Genomic DNA, 23152 nt, shown 5'->3' on the forward strand with positions numbered 1-23152 from the left:
TTGAAAAGATTATACCAAAAAAGCCTCAAAAGCTAGAAAACAATAGAATGTTATCTCTGAATTATTTCTGCAGCCATTTTTGTCATTCACCACACAGAATTCCATATCACATTGCATATGCTTGTCCCTCTACTACATTTCCAGTCTTTGTTACTGAGTTTGAGATGAGAAGATCCCTCAGCAAAGAGAATCAGTGCCACAGTGCAAGTGTGAGACTGTGTGAGACTTTTTACTAGGGCACTCAAAAGGTTATGGGATTTATTTCCATTAAGACAAATGAAACCTTACCACAGAAGGGTGGAGAAGAGAGAAGAAAATAAAATCAAGCAAAAGCAGAAACATAGCAAGAATTGCTTGACTCAGAACTATTGTTAGCAAAGCTAGACCTCACTGAACTGACTAGGATACATCAGGCAACACATATTTATCTTTGATGGTCACTCACAATCTCAGTACAAAACAGCACCTTGACTCAGCTTGCTGCTTCTGAATATCAAAGACCAGTAGTCACAAATCTGCTCTGACTAATGTTCACATCTAGAAGAACAAGTTTCCACTTATTTTGAGTCAGAGTATGTCTGCTTTGGATAGTAAAGATTTCTGGCTGCAGCAGTGATAAGGCTGAACTCAAGGTCAGGTGGGCAGTAGGGAGTGCCCCAAGTAGCAAGCCCCAAGCCCCTTCCCCTAGCCTGGGTTTTGACATTATGGTTGGTACCTAGTCTCAAAAATCAATTCTGCATTAGAGAATAAGAGTTTTCTTAAGGGAATTTGTTCATTCTTAGAAAGTGAAGCAACAAACTCAAACACAATTCTACAGCAAGTACATAAAGATGTTATGAAGAAAGTACCATTGGTAATGCTTGTCACTTAACCAAATCACCATGCTCTAATAAAAATGTGTAAGAATTACACAAAACTATTGGAAAAAAGAAAAGGCCAGACTGGCTTCACAATAGTATACAAGAGATATAAGTACTTTTTCCACCAAATAAAGTAAGAGAAGATCAAAGCCCAGTGCATGCTGAAGAACAGCTGTTAGCATCTTTATTTATTGCAGAGATCTTATTAATGATTTAATCTTCCAAGGTAATCAACAAACACATCTCCCTTGAATGACTTCATAATGTTTAGTCAGATCTTGTCTCTAATGAAGATGGAAACTTTACTTGTCTCACTACTCTATAACTCAAAGTGAGTTATACTTGCAAAAAAGAACAAAAGGAAATAATTACTAACTTTTCAATACATATAGGACACATACATTGAATATATACATGGTTGTGAAATACACAGGCACTTTCATCTTGGTCAGGCTGAGTGTGTACCCTAGCATAGCCTGAGTGATTAATGCTGCAGAACCCAACTGGCTTCTTTGTTTCACTGCTATTGAGTACAGAGGTTCAGTCTGCTACCCCACACTGCTTATGCACGTTTACAACGGGGAGGTTCCAAGCAGTTGAGCTGCTCCCCTTCCATTTCCCTTCCTTGGCTTTTGTCTCTTACCCTGTATTGCTTTGGGTGCTTTTCAGATCCCTCTCCATGAGCTAAAGCATCTAGCAATAAAACAACCCAAGGAAGTAGAGCTTTCTGCAGGCATAAGGAGCTAGATCAGCTGAGCAAAGATTCCAGCAGGAAGGTGTGAGGAGGAGGAAGTGGTGAGACTGCAAGGAAGGCAGGAAAGAGAAATTAAACCTTTCCCCCTTCAACAGCAATGAGCTTTTGGATCAGCCTAATTCCCTGCGGAACCAGAGGTCAGGCTAACCAGTCAGAACCTTTCCATGCTCCACACCAGCTGTCTGCAGGATCACTGGACAATGCATAACTTATTATGAGTAAATGTAGAAATTTTAATGCATCTAGAAGAACAAACAGGGCAAACAAAATTAGGCAGAGAAAAAAAAAAAAAGCCAAAAAATGCTTCACCCCACCCAAACTATGGAAATCATCTAAAATTCTGCTCTCTGGAAAGCTGAGGATACCAGTTGTCATTGACCCCATCTTTGGTGCACAAAATAATGGTGATCTTCTAACTACAGAGACAAATGTATGGAGTTCATTCCTCTGGGGAAAATAATAATCTAACACACTAACGAACTCTAGTCTAAACCACTAAGAAAAACATGGACATCATGTAAAATGCTTCCCCTTTTGCAAAGGGGGGCTGAGTAGGAAATGACAGCATATTGAAATGGACTTAATTCGTGCACCTCATTGCAGCCATAAATGAAAATGCAGAAATCAAAGTATTCTATACTTCAAAAAAACAAAACACTCACAAGGATAGTAAAAATTTAAAATATTCCAAACTTAAAGTAGTTGGTTTCCCAAAATGAATTGCTTATGGTGTATTTAGTTTCTTACCAAATAAGTCTAAAAATAAGATCTTAAACTAGAAATTCATCATAGTATGATTTTGAGAAGAGAGATCTTTATCTCTCAATTTAAAAAAATCTTACTAGACTGAATGACATGTTTTCACTTAACTGAAGAACTAAAAAGATAAATGTTGCTATTTCAATTTAGATTAAAACATTAATTTTATCAATCTGCCAGCTTCACTCCCTTTGGTACATCTTCCTTTTGGATAATCTCCAAATATTTCTTTTTCAAAAAGCCATTGATTTAAAGGTGTTGCCAGCTACTCTAAGGTGTAACTCGTTCTAAATCTATTTTTATACCAAGATCTAATTTTTTTCATAGATCTGTTTTTCTATAGATCATTTTCCTTACAGAAAGAGAGGGAAAAACTTGAAATCACTGGGAGAATGTTAGACATTAGTATTTTCTTTTATAAATCAGATACATTATTTATTAAAAATTAATAAAATTCTGTCATTGATTTCAAATTAGTTACTACTCAAGTCTGTTCATGTGTAAGAAATTAATATAGAAACAGAGAAGCAAAGCACTACCTTGCTCAGTACAGATCTAAATATCACCTAAAAAAGAAAGGAAAAAATATCTGACAAAAACACAATGAAGCTTCTCCCATTTAATATAAAGTTCCCAGATTCACCCTATCTTAGGAAGCCTAGAATTTACTGTTGTTTTATAGATAACAGTTTGCTGAAAAGAAAATGTTAATTAATTCACCTCTAATTTACTGAGAACTAACAAGTAATCAATAAGGAAAAAAAGACATGAAGATAACTTCTCCTCAGACAACTTACTGAAACACTAAAGTTCAGGAGAGTGGAAGCTGAAAAGGATGTAAGAAAACTCATCATCTCTTCTAGAGCTGAATGCAGGAACCAGGCACCGGTTTGAAACAAATTAAAAGTTCTAGAACCAATTTTTTGGGTCAGGGAATTTACTGTTTTCAGAACATATTTGTTTATATGCTGATTTTACTTCTCACAAATAATGACAGTGCTGCTTTGTTCATTCTAGCTCAATATGCCTGAGATAATATTTTAAACCTGTCAGACTGCTACAGAAGTGTGATTTCCTCATATTGTGCTGGTCTCAAGCACTGGGACTGAAACTACTGTAAAATCTGCACAAATACGGGTGATATATACATACATATATATATATAGTTAGCACAAGAATTCAGGGAAAGATGAGAGCTGAATATGCTCTTTTTGATTTTTAATCTTCCCTTCACAAGAGAATTGAAACAATATTGAGTAAGGGAAAAAAAAAAAGGAGGCAGTTTTGATACCATTCTTGGTACTCTTAGTGATCAATTCGGTCTTAAAAACAGAGTAAAATTGAAATTAAACTTATACCTCTAGACTTTTACTTTTTGTTACTAAGCACCTCCTGCTCAACTGAATTATATCTCTCAACTTTTAAGAATAATATTTGAGGAGGTTTGCTGAACAGAATGGGTTAAAAAAAGCATAAACCTGTGCTCTGTATTTTTTCAAAAACTCATCTGCTATTCTGAAGACAAAAATAGACTTTCCTTTTCAAAAATAGCTCTCAAGAGCCAACACAGCAACTGAGTGAAGCACAAGAATGCAAAGGATTTCAGCTTGTCAACAGATGAAATTTAAGTGAAAAACCCATCTCCCAAAAGAGGGTCTTCAACACCACAGTGATTGGACTTGCAGCACACTCCTCACCAAGAAGGATTACAAGAATGTTTCCATAAAACAGATTAACAGGGGGAAGAGGAAATTTATACAGGGCACTGGGAAATTTTCAGTTTCTTTTAAATGTGGTACATCTCAGAAAATGTCATATCACTCCACCCCTTGATAAGGAAAATGCAAAGTCCAACCACTCATCTGCCCCCCAGTATCAGCATTCGAGGAGAAAATGGGAGTTAGTCAGAAAAGAGAGGAGAGAGCCACAATGAGTGGTTTGTAGCTCATGTTCTTGTAGAGAAACCTTCAAGGCACAAGGCAAATCAGCCATAGCTGCAGTGAGATCTGCCTCATGCGCTAATGTAGATGCCAAAACTATGCATATTAAAAATTCTGGCTTCAGAATTATTTCAGGAAAAGATACAAAAGGGTCTTCTAAAGAAGGTCTACAACCATATTTCCCAATAGAAATGGGAAACAAAGAACACATGGAAGACACTGGATAGGCCTTTAAAAACAAGGGATGAAAATAAGGTGGAGGAAAGGGGTAAAATACACTTGGTTAGGGGTTTAATTTATACAAAAATAACCCTACTGCCAGCATCAGTTAACTATAATTAGAACTACATGTTAGAAATGAATCCAACATATATAACCTCACCTTTATAATGTCATTATCATTATAATTTCTATGATATTTAAGAACTTAATTCCCTAGCAGTTTTATTAAAATTTCTAATGCAATGACATCAGATACAAAAAGCAAGCCCCTACACTTTTATTTCCTCCTATAGCTGGATGTCTAAAAAACTGTGCTGCCTTGGAGTCCAGAGACAAACATGTGCAGCTGGTCAGATGGTGAAGCTCAGTTTCCCCCTAGAGGGAGGATTTATGGATCTGATAAATTCATTCTCTAGGAAGGTAAAAATCTGCTTCCAGACTATCACTGAAATTGCAGGGACGGACAATTGGGTGATGTAAGGTAGCACTGGCTACTAAATTACTGAGCTGTATCAGCTGCTACACACAGGATGCCACAAGTGATGCCACAACAGTGAAAACTGAAATGGGTAGGGATGGACAACGAGCATCATTCCTTGAGCATCAGGACTCCATCAGGCTGCAGACTGAGTCCCCACCAAAACAACAATATAGAGGATTATGAATTCTGTGCAATTATCACTAGTAAGGAAGCAAGACTTAAAAATTAGTCTTACAAACAGTTATTAGAAGATTTGGGATTTAGTAGTGAGCAAACCTGCAGATTAAAATGACCATCAAAATTAAAATAGTGGTTTTTGCATCTATTTGCACATCAAAGTCAATTTTGTTCTTTGGAAATTACAGCATCAAGGTCAAAAGTATAAGTAAAATTAAAATATCAGAGGTTTTCAAGGCAAAATAACGTTTTCTTTACTTGGCTCTTTAGTGGCATAAGATTTCCCAGTGTAAGCTTGTTCCCAGATGCAAGCAGCTGCTACACACACATTTGTCCAGGAAACACATGGTTAGAAACATACACTCCTAATTTTAGTGAAGATGAATATTTTAAGGCCATCCTGAGTGAAATCAGAATACAAATGTTAAAACTGGCTTCTGTTCATCCCTACACAACGTGACAAGCATTTGCTTACTCTAGGACTGCAGAGGAAGCTTTTAAGACCATGCATATTTCACCATCTGCTTTGCTGCTACTTTGCAAAATTCTAGTGATATGAACTATTATTACCTCAGATACTGGAGGGTGGGCAAAGGAATCCTAATTCTGTTATCCATGATTTTTAATCTTGGTTCAACCAAATTAGTAACCAGCAACTTCAGATTAGCATGGAACCAGGAAACAAGAATATGAAATGGAGAAAGATTCAACTTACAATTAAGTCTTGAATAAGTGAAATGGAAAGTATCCTCTTGGTGCCATTCTCCACAATTACTCCAAGCCAATTAAGTGCACCCCAGTACCATAAATAACTCTGTCCTCCGTGCCAGTAGCTCACAAAGGCAAAAGTGAGGGCTGTAGAGAACAGTGTTCCAAGCAAACTGGACTGAGATCCTCCCATTGGAACATAAATGTACCTGCAGGTGAAATGACAAATATGCAGTGCTGTTAGAGATTTCACAGAAATCTCAGAAAAACATCCACCAAGGAACAAATGTGTCAATTTGTAGCATAAGAAAGAATGTGAAAAAGCTACCTGATATGTTCTATTTACAGAGCTTGCCCTATTTTCTGCAAAGCTGTAGATCACTTCATGAAACATGTGCGAACTCTGCATTAGGCAAATATTTAGCACAAATATATTCTCAAAACTGAAAATAGCAAATATTCATTTTTTTAAATTGGAATAGTTGTAAGTCAGCTACAGAAATTACCTGTAATCTTCATGTGAATTTGAATTATAAGATTATTAACAAAAAATTTAAAACATTATATAAAGTCACATACAGTCACAACCCATAGACTGTTTCCCATATGTCAGAAATGTAGATGTATGCAAACATACTTTATTACTAAAAGGTTGTAATTTCTTTCCTTTGAAATATTTCATTAAAAATTATGTGAACTGTAAATAATTCCGATCTGGTTCTTCTATTACACTCTCGGGATCATGTCAGTCTGATGACCTTTGGGGGACTCATACCAAAAACGCCTGGAAACCCATATGAAACACTCTCCATGCAATTATATTCTGCATTTAAACTGAACTCAGGAGTCATAACCTTAGTCATTAATTGATGCTTATAAGTGTCCAGAAAGCAGTGCTGCTTCAGAAAAAATATCAGAAGCAATGAGATTCTGAAAGCTGACACTGTTTTGTGGGTCATTTCACTTCCAGCCTGAAGAGCTACATCCACTCCCATCATTTTCTGATTAAGGCATGACCACTAGGCAGACACTGTCTGAAAGAGTTGCATATTTCTGCCAACACTTTGAAGAAGCCCATCAGGCAGGGGAGTCACCACCCAGCTCATGGGTACCAGCAAGGAGATGTGGTATCTGAGAACCACCAGTGACAGCTCTCCTCAGCTGTCATTCCTTTGGCATCAAAGTCTGTACTCGTATCTGAGACTATTCCTACTTGCTAAGGTAATTCAGGGATTTTTTATTTTCCAGTGAAATTTTTATCTCTAGTTATCAGTTTTCACATTCAGAGATAAATATCATTTTAAACATTTAAAATGGAAATTAACACACTGCTTATTCCTAATCTTAGGAAGTAAGAAAATAAATAATGGAGTAAAATACAGTGATGAACATAATTAAAGGGTAAACAAAAAGTCATTAAAAAAACAAGTGTCAAATGCTCTAAATTCTTTCTTAACATAATATCAATACATCTTTTTAATTCAATCTGCTACAGGGAACATCTGATTACATGTTTTTCAGTATAGGTGTGCTTTTTCACTAAGCATATGAAAAATAAATAGAAATTAAGATCAATAATTTCTATTTATGTTGTGCTTTTCTTCTCTCCTCCCCTTCCTATGTCTGAAGAGACACTTGCAATTGCAATCCATTAATCTAATGGCAGAGGGGTTTATCCCAGCAGTCTGCAGGCAGTGAATGTCCTGCAGGGCTGTGACACAGAGGGTAAAGAGAGCAGAGCTGCACAGGCAGCCTCCACTGGCAGTGGCATTGCCAGGAAGAGCTCAGCAGCATCAACACATTTGTTTCCAACTGCAACTCAATTTAGGTTGGCCTGAAGGGCTTTCAGCTTACTGTGCAGAGAAAAATAGGCTATTTTCTGATTTTTAGTGTTTGACAACAGCAGCTAGATAATTGAGCAGCAACAACTCATAATTCTGATTAATGTTAAAGGTTAGTGAAGTTTTAGCTTGTAGGGAGGCTGATGGCAAACGTGCAACTGAAAATCCACTACCTGAAAACCTGTTTGAAGAAGGACAGAAGCCGAAAGGAATAACAAAATCTTTACTAACACTCTGACCTTCCCCTCCAGTACTGTGGAGAGCCTGCCTCCCTGCCCAGAGGAGAAATGGAAATCAGAAAGCAAAGCCTCTCTCCTTCCCTGCTAGTGCCACGAGGAATTGGACAGACAGCTGGCTCCATTCCTTGTCACAAGGGCAGTGACCACTCTTAGACCATGTGTCTTGCCTTCCCCTGTCAGGGCAGTTTTACAGAGATTATAAAGGATTGATAGATGTTGAGTCATTTCTCTTGAACAGAGTGAAGAGCAATTCTCTAAGTTCCTGTATTTTTCACTCAGAAAAATCTTGTGAAAAAGTCATTACAGAACACACCAGGGGAAAAAAGTATTTGCTGCCTTATCATCCATGCACATAACAGCCAGTGATGTAGGTGTGCATGCCCTGTTGCACTGGCAGGCCTGCCTACAAGCAATGGCAACTCTGCAGGGGCAGAGCATGGCTCAACACCAGGCACTCTGTGCCCTCTGATTGCCAAAACTGTCTTGCAAAACAACCATGCCAGAACTCTCCTCGCTGTAAAGATGCATTTTGCTTATTTTAGAGCAACCTGGTAGTTTGAGAATCTCAATTCTCTATACTTCCCCTGTGTGTTTACACAGAAGAATACTCATTTGATTACAAAAAGCTGCACAAACCCTTAAGTGTGAGGGAGGATTACCCTGGGAAAAGCATTATTAAGCCAGATGATAGAAGATATTAGTTCTGTATTATCAACAACACAACACACAGTTTGTAACTAACAATTTGTTGTGTTTAACCTTGTCCAGCAGCTACACTCTACACAGCCCCTCGTTCACCCTTCCCCATGGGAAGAAAAGGAACCTCTTACAGTGTATTCAGAAGGTTGTGCTGCCCTCCACTTTAGTAAGAAAATCTGTGAGGAGGGAAGGAAGGAGGCAGGGAAAGAGTTTAAGTGGTAATGGCTACTACAAATCAATGTCTTTTATATCTGCATGATTCCTAACTTTTCTTCTTCTTACCAATGCTTCTATCTACCTGCAATCTTTCTCTGCAGTTCCTTTGTACTATAAACCCTGTACTTTACTCAGGGTTTACACAAATGGAGAGGTTGCTGTAGAACATGCTGACCTGCTGCACCATAAGTAGAACAGCATTACATAAATATCTCATTTTAAGCTTCCATGCAGCTTTTAAGATTATTCCCATTTCTAATCACAGAAAATCCACACAGAAGTTCAAAATCCCTGGTTTGGAGTCTATTAGCACATAAAAGTAACCATGGGTACTCATGACACCCTAACTCAAAGGAACACCCCTGTAGTAGAGTTTCTTAACAGGTCTTGAACAGATGACACATTTATTCTACAAGTGTAAGGAGGGCAGAAAAGCTGAAAAATCTGGCAGCAATACACAGCAAATATATTTTAACTCACATGCAGAAAAAGAAAACTCAGCAGTTACTTGGTAGTAAATAAGCCAAAGGCGGACTAATAAAAAAAAGCAGCAAAATATTTCGCAAGGAGAAAAGGATGTTAAGTAGATTTGAGGGTAGTAATTGGTCATGTCCCTCCAGGCTGTGTTAGAGGGATGGCCAGCAATGGTGGAGGGATGGTCCCTTAAGGTCCATGAAAATTACAGACAAGAAGATTAGACCTGTGGAAAATGCTTAGTATCAAAAAAATGCAGGCTAGGTGAGTATTTAAAAATAAAACATTAACTTAGGGGGCCAAAAGTCAGTCACTGCCAGAGCTTCAAAGGAGAAATTTGAAGGTGAAGAAACAGCGATTTCTAGGCAGACTGTCAGAGAACATGAGAACACCACAGGCCAGGCTTTGCCAACCATCCCTGGGCTGGGGCTGGCCAGACCTCCCTTAAGGACAACAAGGGAAGGTACTTCATGCTGTCAGAAGAAAAGGTTACGCATATAACATGGAGAGAAAGGGGAAGAGAACTCCATGTCATTAGAATCTCAAAACATCTGGGGTGTGTTAGAAGCACATAAATACAAATATTGAGAGAATGTTATATAGTAAAAATTATTTGCACGCACACCCCCATACCTGACATGACCAAACATACATTCCCTAGCCTTCCCCTCCCAAGGCAAAGATGTCAGACTTAAACATATCTCTGTGTTTTCTATCTTTCTATTTCTCTTTTGATTTCAAACTAGAACTTACATGCAATCAGACATGCTGCTTTCACAAACAAGGCATCCTTTGTATGCGCTTTCCCCAAAGTGCATTACTTTTAGTCCAGGTACAGCACTTTAAATTACCTTATCCACAGCCAGCAAGCTGTTTCATTTACACAACTTATCTTCATTTTAACTCACTCAGCGAACATTAGAGAATTGGATAAAATATGCAAATGGTACCATTTAAATCCCTACAGTAATGCAAACACAAACATAATAGCTGAAGTATTTAAAAGTGACATTTACTTACAGAGAATACCTTTTAAATCCAATAACCATTTTGTTAGTTTTCTTGAAGTGGTAATCTCCAGAACAATCATAAGAGATCTGACAAGCATTGCCTTGAAAAACACACTACATTATAAAGTTTTTATTCTGGTAACTTCAGGAGACCTCTAAAAGAAGCATTTTTAATCAGTTAAGAATCATTCAGGAGGGCTATTATTCCTTGAGACCTCCACATACTGCTCTTACTTGCACATGTAATTTTAAACATATTTAAATTTTGAAGAAAGTGCAAGTAAAGCACCCATTTAACTGCTGCTCTGTCCAGGACCTTTCTTCAACATGTGCCTGAATTTCCTCCTGAAGTAAGGTAATATAGCAAGGTGCATGCTATACATGATTTTTTTCCCCTCTCTTAGGCATTGATCTTGGAACATCTAATCCAGAATGAGGTGAAATGTGAAAAAGAAAGAAAAAGTTAATTTGCTTGCAATGGTGAAGTAAATACAATTAATATATGGGGATTTTGTGTTTTATTTCAGGGAAAATTCCAATGTCTCTGTAAGTTTCAAGCATTCAAGGTTTAAGTGTGTGACCATCACAGGGTTTTGAATTGGGCAATTACAGAGACAACACAGCAAACGTTTAAAAAGCAATAATGCAGTTTTCATCTTGCATCCTGACACCAGAAAGCACCTGAGGCTCTGTACAGGGAGGGTGCTCATCTGTGGACATGTGTAAAAAAACTTGTCCAGGCAGCATTATGCTGGTGCTAGGCTTCCTTAATTCATTTGGTTTTAATACTCTCTTCATGGCCTTAAACCATTGATTTTTTTTCTGCTGCATAATAAAAAGATGTCAGGTGCAGCTCTGCAAATTCCTCCTTCTGGGTGAGTTCTCACAATTCCTATTTTGTCACTTCAAGCTGACACTGACTTGAACAGAGCTACTCAGAGTCCATAAATAAAGCACACCTGTAAGTCTTTGCAAGACTGGGTCCTACAGGAATAATTTGTTTTACATCACAGAAACATCTCCCATAAACATGACTTTGAAGGCTGAGCTATTCATATTTGCACCTGAAATAAAGAAATAACCAGAGATATCTGGAATACCATTTTGCAAAGTTTTCATTAGGAGACTAAGCCTTGTTCTGTTAAACTCCATTTCTCACAGCCTAGCAATTTTGCTGGCTGTTGGCAAAGCTTTTTAAGCTCTATAAGAGACTCTCTCACCTCACCAGCTTAACCTGATGTTTAGAGACCTTGACAAATGCAGATCCTTTAAATATTTAAGCTGATGTTGGCTGCAGGCAAGTCTTGTTGCATTAGCACAAAAATGTTTAATGAGAAATTAAGTCCATTTGGTTTACAAAGCATTAATGAGAATACTCATATGCAAGAACACTCAGCTTTACAAATATGACCTGAATTCTCATTCACTTCATAACTGTTAGCATGTTTCCCAGCAAAGATTGAGTGCGAAGTTTCCTACCAAAAAACTGAGAAGTGTTTAAAGTACATTTCTTCCCTTGCATTCAACACGAAAAACAGTGAGTCGAGTCCATATGTCAAAGGGTAGGTAACTGCAGAATACTGAATAAATCATTTTGAATTCACTCTTCCAAGGAAGCTAATGTTTTCAAAGAGATTCATTTATTTAAAATGAAATTTTAATCTAAATCATAATATTTCCTTCTAATGGAAAAAGTTTCATTACTGATGGACTGCTGTGTTGAGTTTTCTTCCAGCTGTATCTAGGAAAGAAAGAAACCCTGCTTATAACCACCTGTTTGCAGTCAAATGCAAAACTACCAGTGAGCTGCCTTTGATCAGAATGGAAATGGGACGGCTTCCAGATGACCCAAGAGCCAAAAGACTGGTTATAGCATTAAGTTCAAACCAGCACCCCAAACATTTTGCTGACAGCAGAAGCCTAAGTGTTATTGCCAAAACAACCCAGAGTTAAGTGCCTCCAGCTCAGCTCCTGGGTGACAGAGGGCTGTGTCCCCAGCTGACAGATGGAGCTGGGCAGGAGGCACTCCTGCCTCCTCCCATAAGGATCTGCAGAGCTCCCTGAAGCTCTTGTGAACCTAGCTCCCCTCAGGGGCCCAATTCACTCCTGATATTCACAACACACCTACCATGTGCTGATGCTATCTAGGCTCAGCAGCACAACAGGCAGGCTATATACTCCTCTGAAAACACAGCTAGAAGAGGGATATATTAATAGCACTGTCACTCTCTGCTTACAAAATGGTAGAGGTCAGGTTCTTTGCCAGGGAGACCAACATATCTTGCCTCTCAGAGGAGTGCTCCAGCTGTCTGTTACCAGGCTGCCACTAGGCAGAAAATAAATGAGATTCAAAGAGCAAATATGGAAGAAAAAAACAAGTCTGTGGCTAGGGCATTACTCAGAGAGGTGCAGATATTCCAGTCCAGATTTCTGCACCAGGAATTGCTCATTGTCTCCTAAACAATCATTAGACAAAATGCATAAGCAACACCATCAACAAAATAATTCTTTTTTCCCCACTTATTTTCTTTACTTCTCCCAGCTCTTACACTGGATGTGACAGACAACACAGAGAAATTCAGTGGGAATTACATGCTCCCTATTGACCACAAGCTATCAGAAAAGCAGAAAGGATGATTTACACTATTAAGCTGTAACTCAATAAAATCTGTCAAGAAACCTCATTGACTTGGGTTCAAGTTCTCCCAATTGCATTGTAGAGAATTAGGATCCAAGCTAAGGGCAGGGAAAAATGAAGCCCCTACAAGCTGCTCTAGGGTCAGCCCTATAAAACTCCACGCATCCCAAGGGATATGCATGCTAAAGGTGGGACAAGACCTCAATAATTATCTCATATCTTCAGGTAAAACTCTGCAGGATTTATGACAGGCAGCTGTCATCACCAGATGGGGAATGGTGGGAATGGAGGCACCAGCACACAAATTCCAACCATGAAAGTGGGTGTACTTTAGGGACAGGGATCCAGCACCTCTCCAGCCAAAGGGACACCAGCAAGTACTGTTACCCACATACATCACAGTAAAACTGAGCAGTAAAGGACCTCAGGTATATTATTCTAGAATCAAAAAGGTGTCAGCTCCATGGACAGTGGAACTATTGTCCCCAACACAAACAATGAGGAAAGAGAATGAGTAACCTTTTACCTAAAGTATTATTTATACCTATGAGTTGTACCTTGATAGCTAATCAAGAGTTTCATCAAGAGATTAGTCAAGAAAATTCTTATTAAAGTTTAAAGATCAAAGTAGCTAAATTAAATGTAAGTAATTGCTGGATATGTTCTCAAATAATGTTGGTAGGAACTGGGTTCCTTTGGATGGTCCATGCTTATGGGCTGGCAAGAACTTTGGTAATGGGCTATGACTTTTAATGGAGTCAATGAAGGAACAGTAAAAGAAAACTGTACAATAGAACACAGAAACACAGTTATAAATTTAACAGGATTTAGTAACATTCCCCTTAAGAAGAAACCTAAAACTACTGTAGTTAGTGAAAGGACTTATATGCTTTAATTTTATTTAATTTTATTCAAAATGGAAATACAACTTGTGCTGAAACAAATCAGTGTTGGTATTATACCACTCCCAGCTGCAATGCCACGTGAAACTCCATTGGCCTTACTGCACCAAGCACACAACAGAAGCCCACGTAGGAGCCCCAGATCCACCAGCAGTGCAACAGTGGGACATAGGAAATCAGACCTCTGATACTGGGAATGGGACCTATTGGATATGCAAAGACAATGCCTACAAAGGATGGCTTGGTTCCTGTTTCCAAGCAGTATTAATGCCTCCCCTTAAGGAACTCTGGCAACAACCACAAGGAAGACTTAGGGCCAGGTGAACATTTTCCATCCAGGGAGTCCAGGATGAGCCACAATAAATTCCTTTGATTTTGGGAAGCAAAAGATTATGGTTCACTCTATGCCCCGTGCATGCTGCCTTGCACTATGGAATTTATATTAACAAGCTAAAGTGATTATTAGAAGAAATAGTGAACAGTATTATTAAAATATCAAAGAGTACATCCTCTGAGCTCCAACAAACATGAATGGTGGCTGTATAGAGCTGCACAGCCTCAGATTACCTGCTTGCTAGCCAGGGAGCAATGTGTGCTATTTTAGGACAGGAGTCTTGCACTTACATCAGTGATGGGTTTGAAGCCCAACAGACAGGAACCATTCCAACAGAAAGAGCAGTAGCAGACTAGCAGAGAGAGGAACATTCTTCTTGGTGGCATTGGCTTACTTCATGGCTACCAAATTGGCGACTGCTACAAAATGCAGTTGTGGCAGTCAGTGTAATTATTGTAGTATGTGTATTTCCTTGTATTATGGTTCAATGTTATAGATGTTGTAACACTCTGTGCTGGAAAATGAAGTATTGAGACTTGTCTGAAAGAGATACGGTCTCAAAAAAAGGGGGGACTTGATAGACAACATAGAGAATAAAAATGTTTAGTTCCTTTGGAGTTATGAAATAGAGCTGAAAGACTAGGTAGAAAATCAGAATAAAGAACATACAAGTAGACACACAGGATGTTAAATGTAGTTGGAAGCAGTGGATAAACAGATCATGAGGAACCTAAGTGGTTTTTGTGGCAAAGGTATATAACAAGAAACAGTGCATGCCCTAAGAGAAGTTCAAGGCAAGGTCATTTGCAAAACTGGGGGCTCAGTAAATATGACCACTTTAGACCCCTTTACATGACCCTCTAGATCCATAAAAAGACTTCCAGTAAGAGGCAGAAGCATGTAAATTAGTTATATGAAAGGGATTTTTATGTATTAACTACGAATTAATTAATGTGTATGACCACAATGGATTAAATACTGTTGTAAAGTTTCACAACACACATTCAATCAGAGGAAAAATCCTCCAAATGTGTCCAGTGCTGTAATAAAGAATGCCTGCTTTCTAACACTTCAAATTGTGTTAGACAGTTGATAATCTGGACTATTTCTATATCAGAGAGCCCAGCCCAAAATTCAGAACTTTGCATACCTCAACTGGAGGCTGCATAGGCAAAAAATTCCTACACAAATAAAACCTTTGCAACAAATCTCATCCCTTGCCATCCCTCCTCTCTGAAGCAACAGAATCCAGCTTTTCCTCTGCATATGCCTGCACATATCAAACTGTTTGTGCTACAGTTAGTGAAAAACTGTTAAATGTGTCATTTGTTGCTTTCACCACACCAAGAATAAAGTACTGTATTTTCTCTCTTCTCTTAGAAAGCTGATTTAAATTCCACAGGTGTAAGCACAAGTTATTTAGCTGTTCTGCTAATCTTAGTATGCCAGGTACATCAGAAAATATGTGGATTCATCTGCATGTGTGAATTCAGATGTTTAAAATACACTCATCACCATGCACTTAACAGCTACCTTTTCCAGCACACCTCTGCCAAAGGAGTGCACAAAACACAGTCACTACAACAGAACCTATTTATTTTCCTCATTAAACCATTTTTGCTTGGAGACAAGGTAATAAAATTGAATGGCCCTCTAAAATTTGCTAGGTAACAGAAAGACTGTTTAATCTTTGCAGACTCCTTTGTGGAGAGTTTGATAATTCTTCTGCATTTTTACATCCCTTTGTACACATGCATGTCCAAGGGCACTGTTAGTATCCACAGACCCCACAGCAGTTTCACCAAACCATGAAATACCTTTGCTTCACTGGGCTGTACGGTTCTATAGACAAACAGAAATCAAGGTGCCAGAAGACTTTCACTAGGGTGCATCAGAAATATAAATTTGTGTGTGACCAGAATAATGTTCAAAGACTCAAAGTCAGTGAAGACTTGGGTCTCCAAATTTAAACCAAATCTTCAAATTTAAACCAAAATCAACAAAACATGCTTCAATGGATCTCTGAAATAAAGGTATGTAATTAATGAAACGCAGAAATACAGAGAAGATGATGTATAAATTTGGCAGGAAACTTGAGGAATGTCAAAGTATCTGCTTAAGGAGAGCATAGCATTACATCTTCCTCCAAACTGCATGTGCACAAAATTTGAAGAGTTAGATTTTTGATGTTATTCCAAGCAGAGTAATTCACTCACCTCTCCTGAGCTCACATTTCTTAGAAAATGCACTTTGCAGTTCTGGGAAATTACTATTTATAAAGCACAGCCAAGGCATTGAGATGTCCAGGCAAAGCTGGGATCACTTAAGATTATACAGCACCTTCCACAATAAAGAACTTCTCTACACTCTCCAGCCTCTTGTCAAAAACCCTTCAAACACCAGCAGAGCTAAATCACCTCTGATGTAGAGTACAATACACATTTATCAGCCCAAATCAATCTAAGTGAGAATGAACATAAATTTAATTAAGCAAAGTGAAACAAAATATTTACTTCTGTTGAAGTTGCACCCTTAAATAATGATCTCCTTTTTTTCTCATTTGTAAAGAAAGAATAGAAACACACCCCTAACAACCACCAGGAACAGAGTTCACTCCAGATAAAAACTTAGGTGGAAAATGTCAGTTCCTGTGAAGTCAGTAGCAACAGAGGCTAGAGCTGAACAAACCAGTAAGTTTTCAACATAGAGCAAGAAATTATTCCAATGCAAAGGCAGAACTTGAGAAAGAAATGCTGTAGTTACAGCCAGAAATTTAAATACATATGTAAGTATGGGGAAAAAAACAGTTTAAAAAAATGGGACAAAAACCAGGTGCATACTCAAGGAAAAGGTATTGGTAAAAGTGCCAGGGAAAAATCATCATTTAAGGTGTCATGGAAAGTTAAGTAGAAAAGGTACCATAAATCTTATCCTCCTACGAGACTGAGCTGTTTATCTCTCCAGTTGTCTAAAGGTATTCTTTTTGTTAGAAAGACAGAACAAATAATGATTGATAAAGTAACGATTTTGCATTGATCCTCACAAAAAGCCCCAAGAGGGTGAATCAACAAAATTATTTTTAACTGTTAAGTACAAATGTAGATCAGAAAAGACAGAAAACAGGTTAAAGACCATTAAGGATGTCAGCAGCATTCCAATCAGTGTGCCTTGATGATATTCTCTGAAAGGTATTCAAGGAAGCATCTGGTTTACACATTGAGTCACCAGTGCTTGTTTTTCATGTTTTCCGCTTCTTGAGATTTCAACAGACTGTAAAAAGCAAACAAACTCATTTTCTTTCTTCAAAAGTCGGGGTAACCAACAAAAATAAGAAAATTTCATCTAGCTTGGGAACTGCTTAGCAAATTCCTCATGGTACTTGGGAACACAACATGAAATAGCTTGTGCTCACCTCATCCCTAGTCATATAAGAAATAGCATTCAGAGAGGTAAGGTAGTTTCAAAGAATTAAATAGAATCATCAACAGCAAACTGGCTTATTTTCCCTAAAAAACCTCAAGAAAATATCTGTCAGTTAAAGTCTAACCAGCAATCTAAAGAATGTCATGGTAAGATAGCTATGGATTAGCTTGAATTATTCATCAAATATTGAAGAAAGCATTTAAACTGCTTCAATAACTGCTACCCCTCAGTAACAGGATGCAAGTACCTCCCTGAGCAGAAATCTCCACACCTGGGAGATAATCAGACAGCACAAAATCCCTCCATCCCACTGCAGTTTTGCTGTGAGGCAGTGAAGATGACAAAAAAACAAATGCATGCACAAACAGACAACATCCCACTACACTAAAAGCAAACATGAGGCTCTGGACCCCAAACCATGGGTTATGCTGGATGGAGGTGGAACATTTGTCCTTCACCCCAGCCCCACCTGGAAGGCAGCAGGCACCGACTGCTCTCAGCTATTGATTTTCCACCATCTGGCATTTTCCTTCACTGGAAAATGGCTTTTCCCAGTCACAAGCCATCACCCCCAGGGGTACCACTCAGCCTGGAGAGCTGCAAGAAGAGCAATATCCTACACTTTCTGCCTTCACGCTGCAGCAGATCTCTGCCTCCAAGAGCCCATTCCCTTTCCACAGGTTCCTTCAGAAGGAAGGATGTGGGGGTACAGCATCCATCAGCTCCTGGATGAGACCAAAAGCCAAGAAGCAATGAAAAGGTACCTGAATTTCAGGTGTACCCTCACCAGGGATTTGACACTTTGCCCTGAAGCAGACTAGAAATACTCAGCCAGTTTAAGAAGTAGTCTCCCATTCTCCCCTACCTCTCACCTAAACTTCATAATTCTCAGTTATGAGCCCATACAGTGGCAGACCAGAGCCATATGCACAGAATTCATGAATACCAAAAAGCCAAACGTAATTATGTGGGGTCAAGCATGTTGACAACATCCTGGAACATTTTCTGTTTACAATGCTAATGTTTTGTTTGACAGCACCACTGCAGAGATTGATAATGATGATCCATCATTACAGTACTGTTTATTAATGCTCAGTGAGAATTAATGTGAAGTTGAGTGGGCATAAAATGATACTTTCTCATTTTTACTTGCTTGCACAGTTACCATTAGTAATGCTAAGCTGCCTTCACTTGTGTCTCATCTTTTTCTACAAACTAAATATCCCCTAGTCCCACAACAGCAGCCCACTCCATCCTCTTCTTGTGACCATCTGGCAATTCTATGATTGTCTCAGTCTCCAGTCTATCCTGTACAGTGAGAACTAAGATGAATTTTTTTGCTCCTAAAGGAAAAAGCCACACTATATTTTCTTTTATTGTCAGCAAGATTTTCTTCATCAGTTTCAGATGGATAAGGATCTGCATTATGTGCTTTTTTTCATTCTCAAGTGCCTTTTGCACCAAGCATCCTTTTCTCTACCCCTAAAATCAGCCAAACAAAATATTTTCAAAATGCGAGGATTGAAGAATTAGAAAGCTTTCTTGACCTTTCACCGTTACAGAGACCATGCTACTACAATTAACTGTTATTTCAAGAGAAAAAAAATTTGAATAATTGTATGTTTGTACTTATTTTTCTGTATGTATTCACACAAATGTTCTGCATGTTTTGTGAGGTTTGTGGATGCAGGGTAGGGTTCATCAAGAAGAGCACACATTTAGCAAAGCACCAGGATAAAAATATATTAATTTACCACTAACTTAGTCTGGAGATTGGATTTAGCAGAGTGAACTTGACAGATATTTCTTTCCATTTGAATGTTAGTTCAATTTCCAGGGCACATGCATTAAAGGATTTCCATTTTATAGTTAAAACCAATATTTGTACATTAAGAACTCTTCACTCTAAAAACCTAATACCACATGCAAGATACAATGATTTTCTCATCTTATACGCTGGGCAGAATAACTACAAAATTATGACCTGGCTGAAGAGTTTTCATCTTCTAAGCCTTCCTACATGTTCACTCTTACTATGCTTTCACAATCCATTGATATTTTTACTTGTATATTTCTTGAGAAGGAATTATCAAACCATCAAAAAAGTACAGTGCAAACTAAACTAAAGTCCTTAACACTAAGGCTGTTAAGTGGTATCAGTGTTAAGCTCCAATTTTCCTTAAAGAACAAACATACAAATGCTCTTCTCTGCAGCTCAGACTCTCTTCTGTGCCTTTATGGGACAAGCTGAGCGTATGACATAGCCTCCTGAGGTAATCCCTCTTGGACAGCCCTTGTTCCCTCACTCCCTCATCACCTCTCCTCCGAGCTGGAGTGCACAAGCTGCCGGGGCTGCTCCTGAGATCTCAACAGGCAATGGCTTTTCTGCTCCTGCCTGGCATGATGAGAAAGGCTGGAAATCAAAGGACCTGAACATGCACTCATTTAAGCAAGCTCCAAAATCCCTTTAAAGCTATAGGGGACAGCATAAAGCCAGTAAAAGTTGGTGTTACAACCTCTAAAGCTTCCACTGCTGGCAGAAGGTTGAAGATTTCCAGCAGGGCTGCTGCCATTCAGAACTGGAGGAAACTTTTAGCCCCTAGTGTAACAACCACAAAGAATGAACAAAAGAGAATGCAGGCAACATTTAAATTATAAATTGAGTTTTACACCTAATTCTAGTTGTGTAATACACATTTCTTCACAACGATAATGCCTGTGTTCAACAGGATCTTTGCACAGGACAGATATTATGCCTTGCTCATTGTATCTGAGAAAGAAAACCCATTCATAATTATCATACATTTTTTAACCTCGTTAATAGAGTTCAATATTAAATCTGAGTACATTCTGTGATGGTAGTCTACCTGTGATTCCTGTGTCTCTTGTTTTGCTGAGTAGGTAGAGTTTAAAATCAATGGCAAGGGCATTCTTCTCCATCTTCTACCTTCAGCTGCCTTTGCTATGCTTTTTCACTTTCTACAGGATATTTCTACAGCAACATGAAAACCACCACACATTTTAAATCAGAATTCTTCAAAGGTGAAATGATCAAGAAAATATATTTAAGACCAATCATTGGTTTTGTGAACCAAACATGCGGAAAATAATTTTTGTGTACTGCAGGCTTGATTCCTCCCTCTTGGGATTTTTTGCACTTGGGTGCAAACAAGATGAAGAAATGGACTGCATCCATTGTTTACTGTGTAATCTATTCAACAGATTCACTTCTGTCCTGTTTTATTTAAAATTGAAGCTTAATATTGAAAATTAAAATCCCAGCATTATTTCAGCGTCACTTCTAGTCTAGTCATTGAGATTCAGTAATAAGGAAAGCATTCTCCTTCCACATTCCTTACAGCAAGAAATAAGGCAGCAAATAAGTTTTTGTTGAATCCAAGCATTTTATCTTCTCTGTGCATAATCCTGCAAGGATCAACAATACCACACAGCCATGTCAGACTGTAGATAGCACCCAAAATCAGGCAGCAGCCTGTACACAGTGCTCAACGTGTGAGACAAGTCTGTCCTGTCCATGTTTCAAAATTTTCTAGTTGATAACGCTATTCAGGTTTAACATTTTGCCAGTTCAGATTAAATCCTTACAGTACAAACCCTGTTCTGCCATTGCTGGCTCTGAAAGCCATTATGTGAAGGAACAAGACAAGTAATATTAGTACAAACCAATGGTGCATTTAAACTCTACTGAGTTAAACTCTACTGCCATGTTAGGCACAGGCCTGTCTTGCTTAATTGGATAGCATGTACATGCTTAACAACAGACACATGTACTTACATAACATGTAAAACTCAAACCTTGTCAAGTGATCCAAGGCACTTTCCACTCATATATTCACTCTATTTTAAACAAATAGTAACTGACACTACTTTTTTTCTATTTCTCACAGGCTCCTGGACTGCACAGACAGTACTTTTTTCCAACATCCTCACTGCTGCAAGTTTTCCTCTGATTTGCCATGCCTGGAGGACTCTCTCAGAAACCAAACCCCTTTAGGACTACCACTCACCAAATGTAAAGCACATGGACTGATCCAGCACTTAGCATGATGTGTTCAACTATCCCATCCCTGCATCTGGAAAAGGTCACAAACTAGGACAGCATCGTGACTTGCACAGTGCAGTTCCACCATCCTCAAGACAATACCCAATGTCCCTGACCCAACATTCAACACTTTGGCAGGAAAGCAGTGAGCCTTGGGCAGGGTTTTCCAAGGCTACCTTGGTTTCATTTCTGAGGAGTCAGTATCTCTGTGCCAGGTCACGCTGTACCGGGATTATCAGAGCTCTCGGGAGCACAGCAAGGCCTGTACCCCGCCAGCCATCATTCCCCTAACTCCATGGGAATTTCTCCATGTACATGTGAGAGAGAAAAGGAAAGAAAATGTCCTGGAGTGACTTTATGATGCTGGCATCCCCATCATCTTTTTGCTCAGAAATGTTGCTTTGAGCTAGGCCCAGAGAGAGAGAGAGAGAGAGAGAAGGGGGAGCGGTGGAATTTTTTTGCGCTAAATTCAAAACGTAGGGATAAGAGTTCAGCCTTCTCCAAGCTTGCAGCAGTGTTCTCCAAGTTCTCTGCCACAGAGAGAGAGAGAGAGAGAAATCAGGAGTTTTCCTTGGTTTTTCTGCTGGTTGTCCTCATTAGCTACAGCAAGAAAGGTTTTTCCAGGGCTGTTTTTTTTCTGGAACTGTTTGGCTTCTCTCCAGTCCAGAACACCAGGACAGTCACTCAGGGCAGCCCCACACCCCTCCTCACCAGTTTTTTTCTGGAACTGTTTGGCTTCCCTCCAGTCCAGAACACCAGGACAATCACCCAGGGCACCCCTCACCCTCCAGCTGCTCTGCAGCCTGGACACCAGATCTGAGCCCCAGAGGGACTGAGAGAGACTGAGCAAGTTGAGCCACACCCCACAAAACAACTCTTTCTCTGAACCACAGAATGATTTTCTGAATTTACCATCTCTTCTGAACAACAAGAGGTTTCATTGTTCACTTTTTCATGCTTCTGAATATTTTGTTTGTTAAAGAAACAGGTTTTACCACTTTTCTCTAAGAAGATTATCTCCTGAACCGGTCAGGGGAGAAGCTGCTGAATTCTGCCCTTTAGGGGAACATTCCCTTCCAAATTTGTCCCAAACCAGGACAGAAGAAAATGTTTTACTGACAGCACTTGACTATGTCAAACATTCTCTACTGACTTCTGTTATAATACGAAAATAATTGTTTGACATATCCACCTTCAAATCCTAAGCTTTCTGAAGTTATCATGATTCTGGCATTAACAACAGAAATAACATGACTAAACAAACTCCCCAAACCACTTCATATAGACCCAAAGTTTTAACATCAGCTTCATCTAAGTGATTGAGCTCACACTTCAAAGCAAACATGGATAAGGATCCATCTAACTGTGCTGGCACCATTTGCAAGCAGCCTGCTCATCAGCAGGTTTGAAGA

General features: G+C 38.8%; 1 protein-coding gene across 1 annotated transcript in view; it reads right to left on the bottom strand.

Moving 5' to 3' along the window:
- HHAT (hedgehog acyltransferase) overlaps window positions 1–23152 on the bottom strand; it is a 147232-nt gene that overhangs the window by 67880 nt on the left and 56200 nt on the right. The window contains exon 9 of the mRNA XM_058802321.1: window positions 5909–6110. Coding sequence (XP_058658304.1) covers window positions 5909–6110 — 202 coding nt within the window. The remainder of the gene's footprint in view (window positions 1–5908; window positions 6111–23152) is intronic.

Source organism: Ammospiza caudacuta, chromosome 3 (genome assembly GCF_027887145.1).
Source record: "Ammospiza caudacuta isolate bAmmCau1 chromosome 3, bAmmCau1.pri, whole genome shotgun sequence".
Classification (NCBI taxonomy): Eukaryota; Metazoa; Chordata; class Aves; order Passeriformes; family Passerellidae; genus Ammospiza; species Ammospiza caudacuta.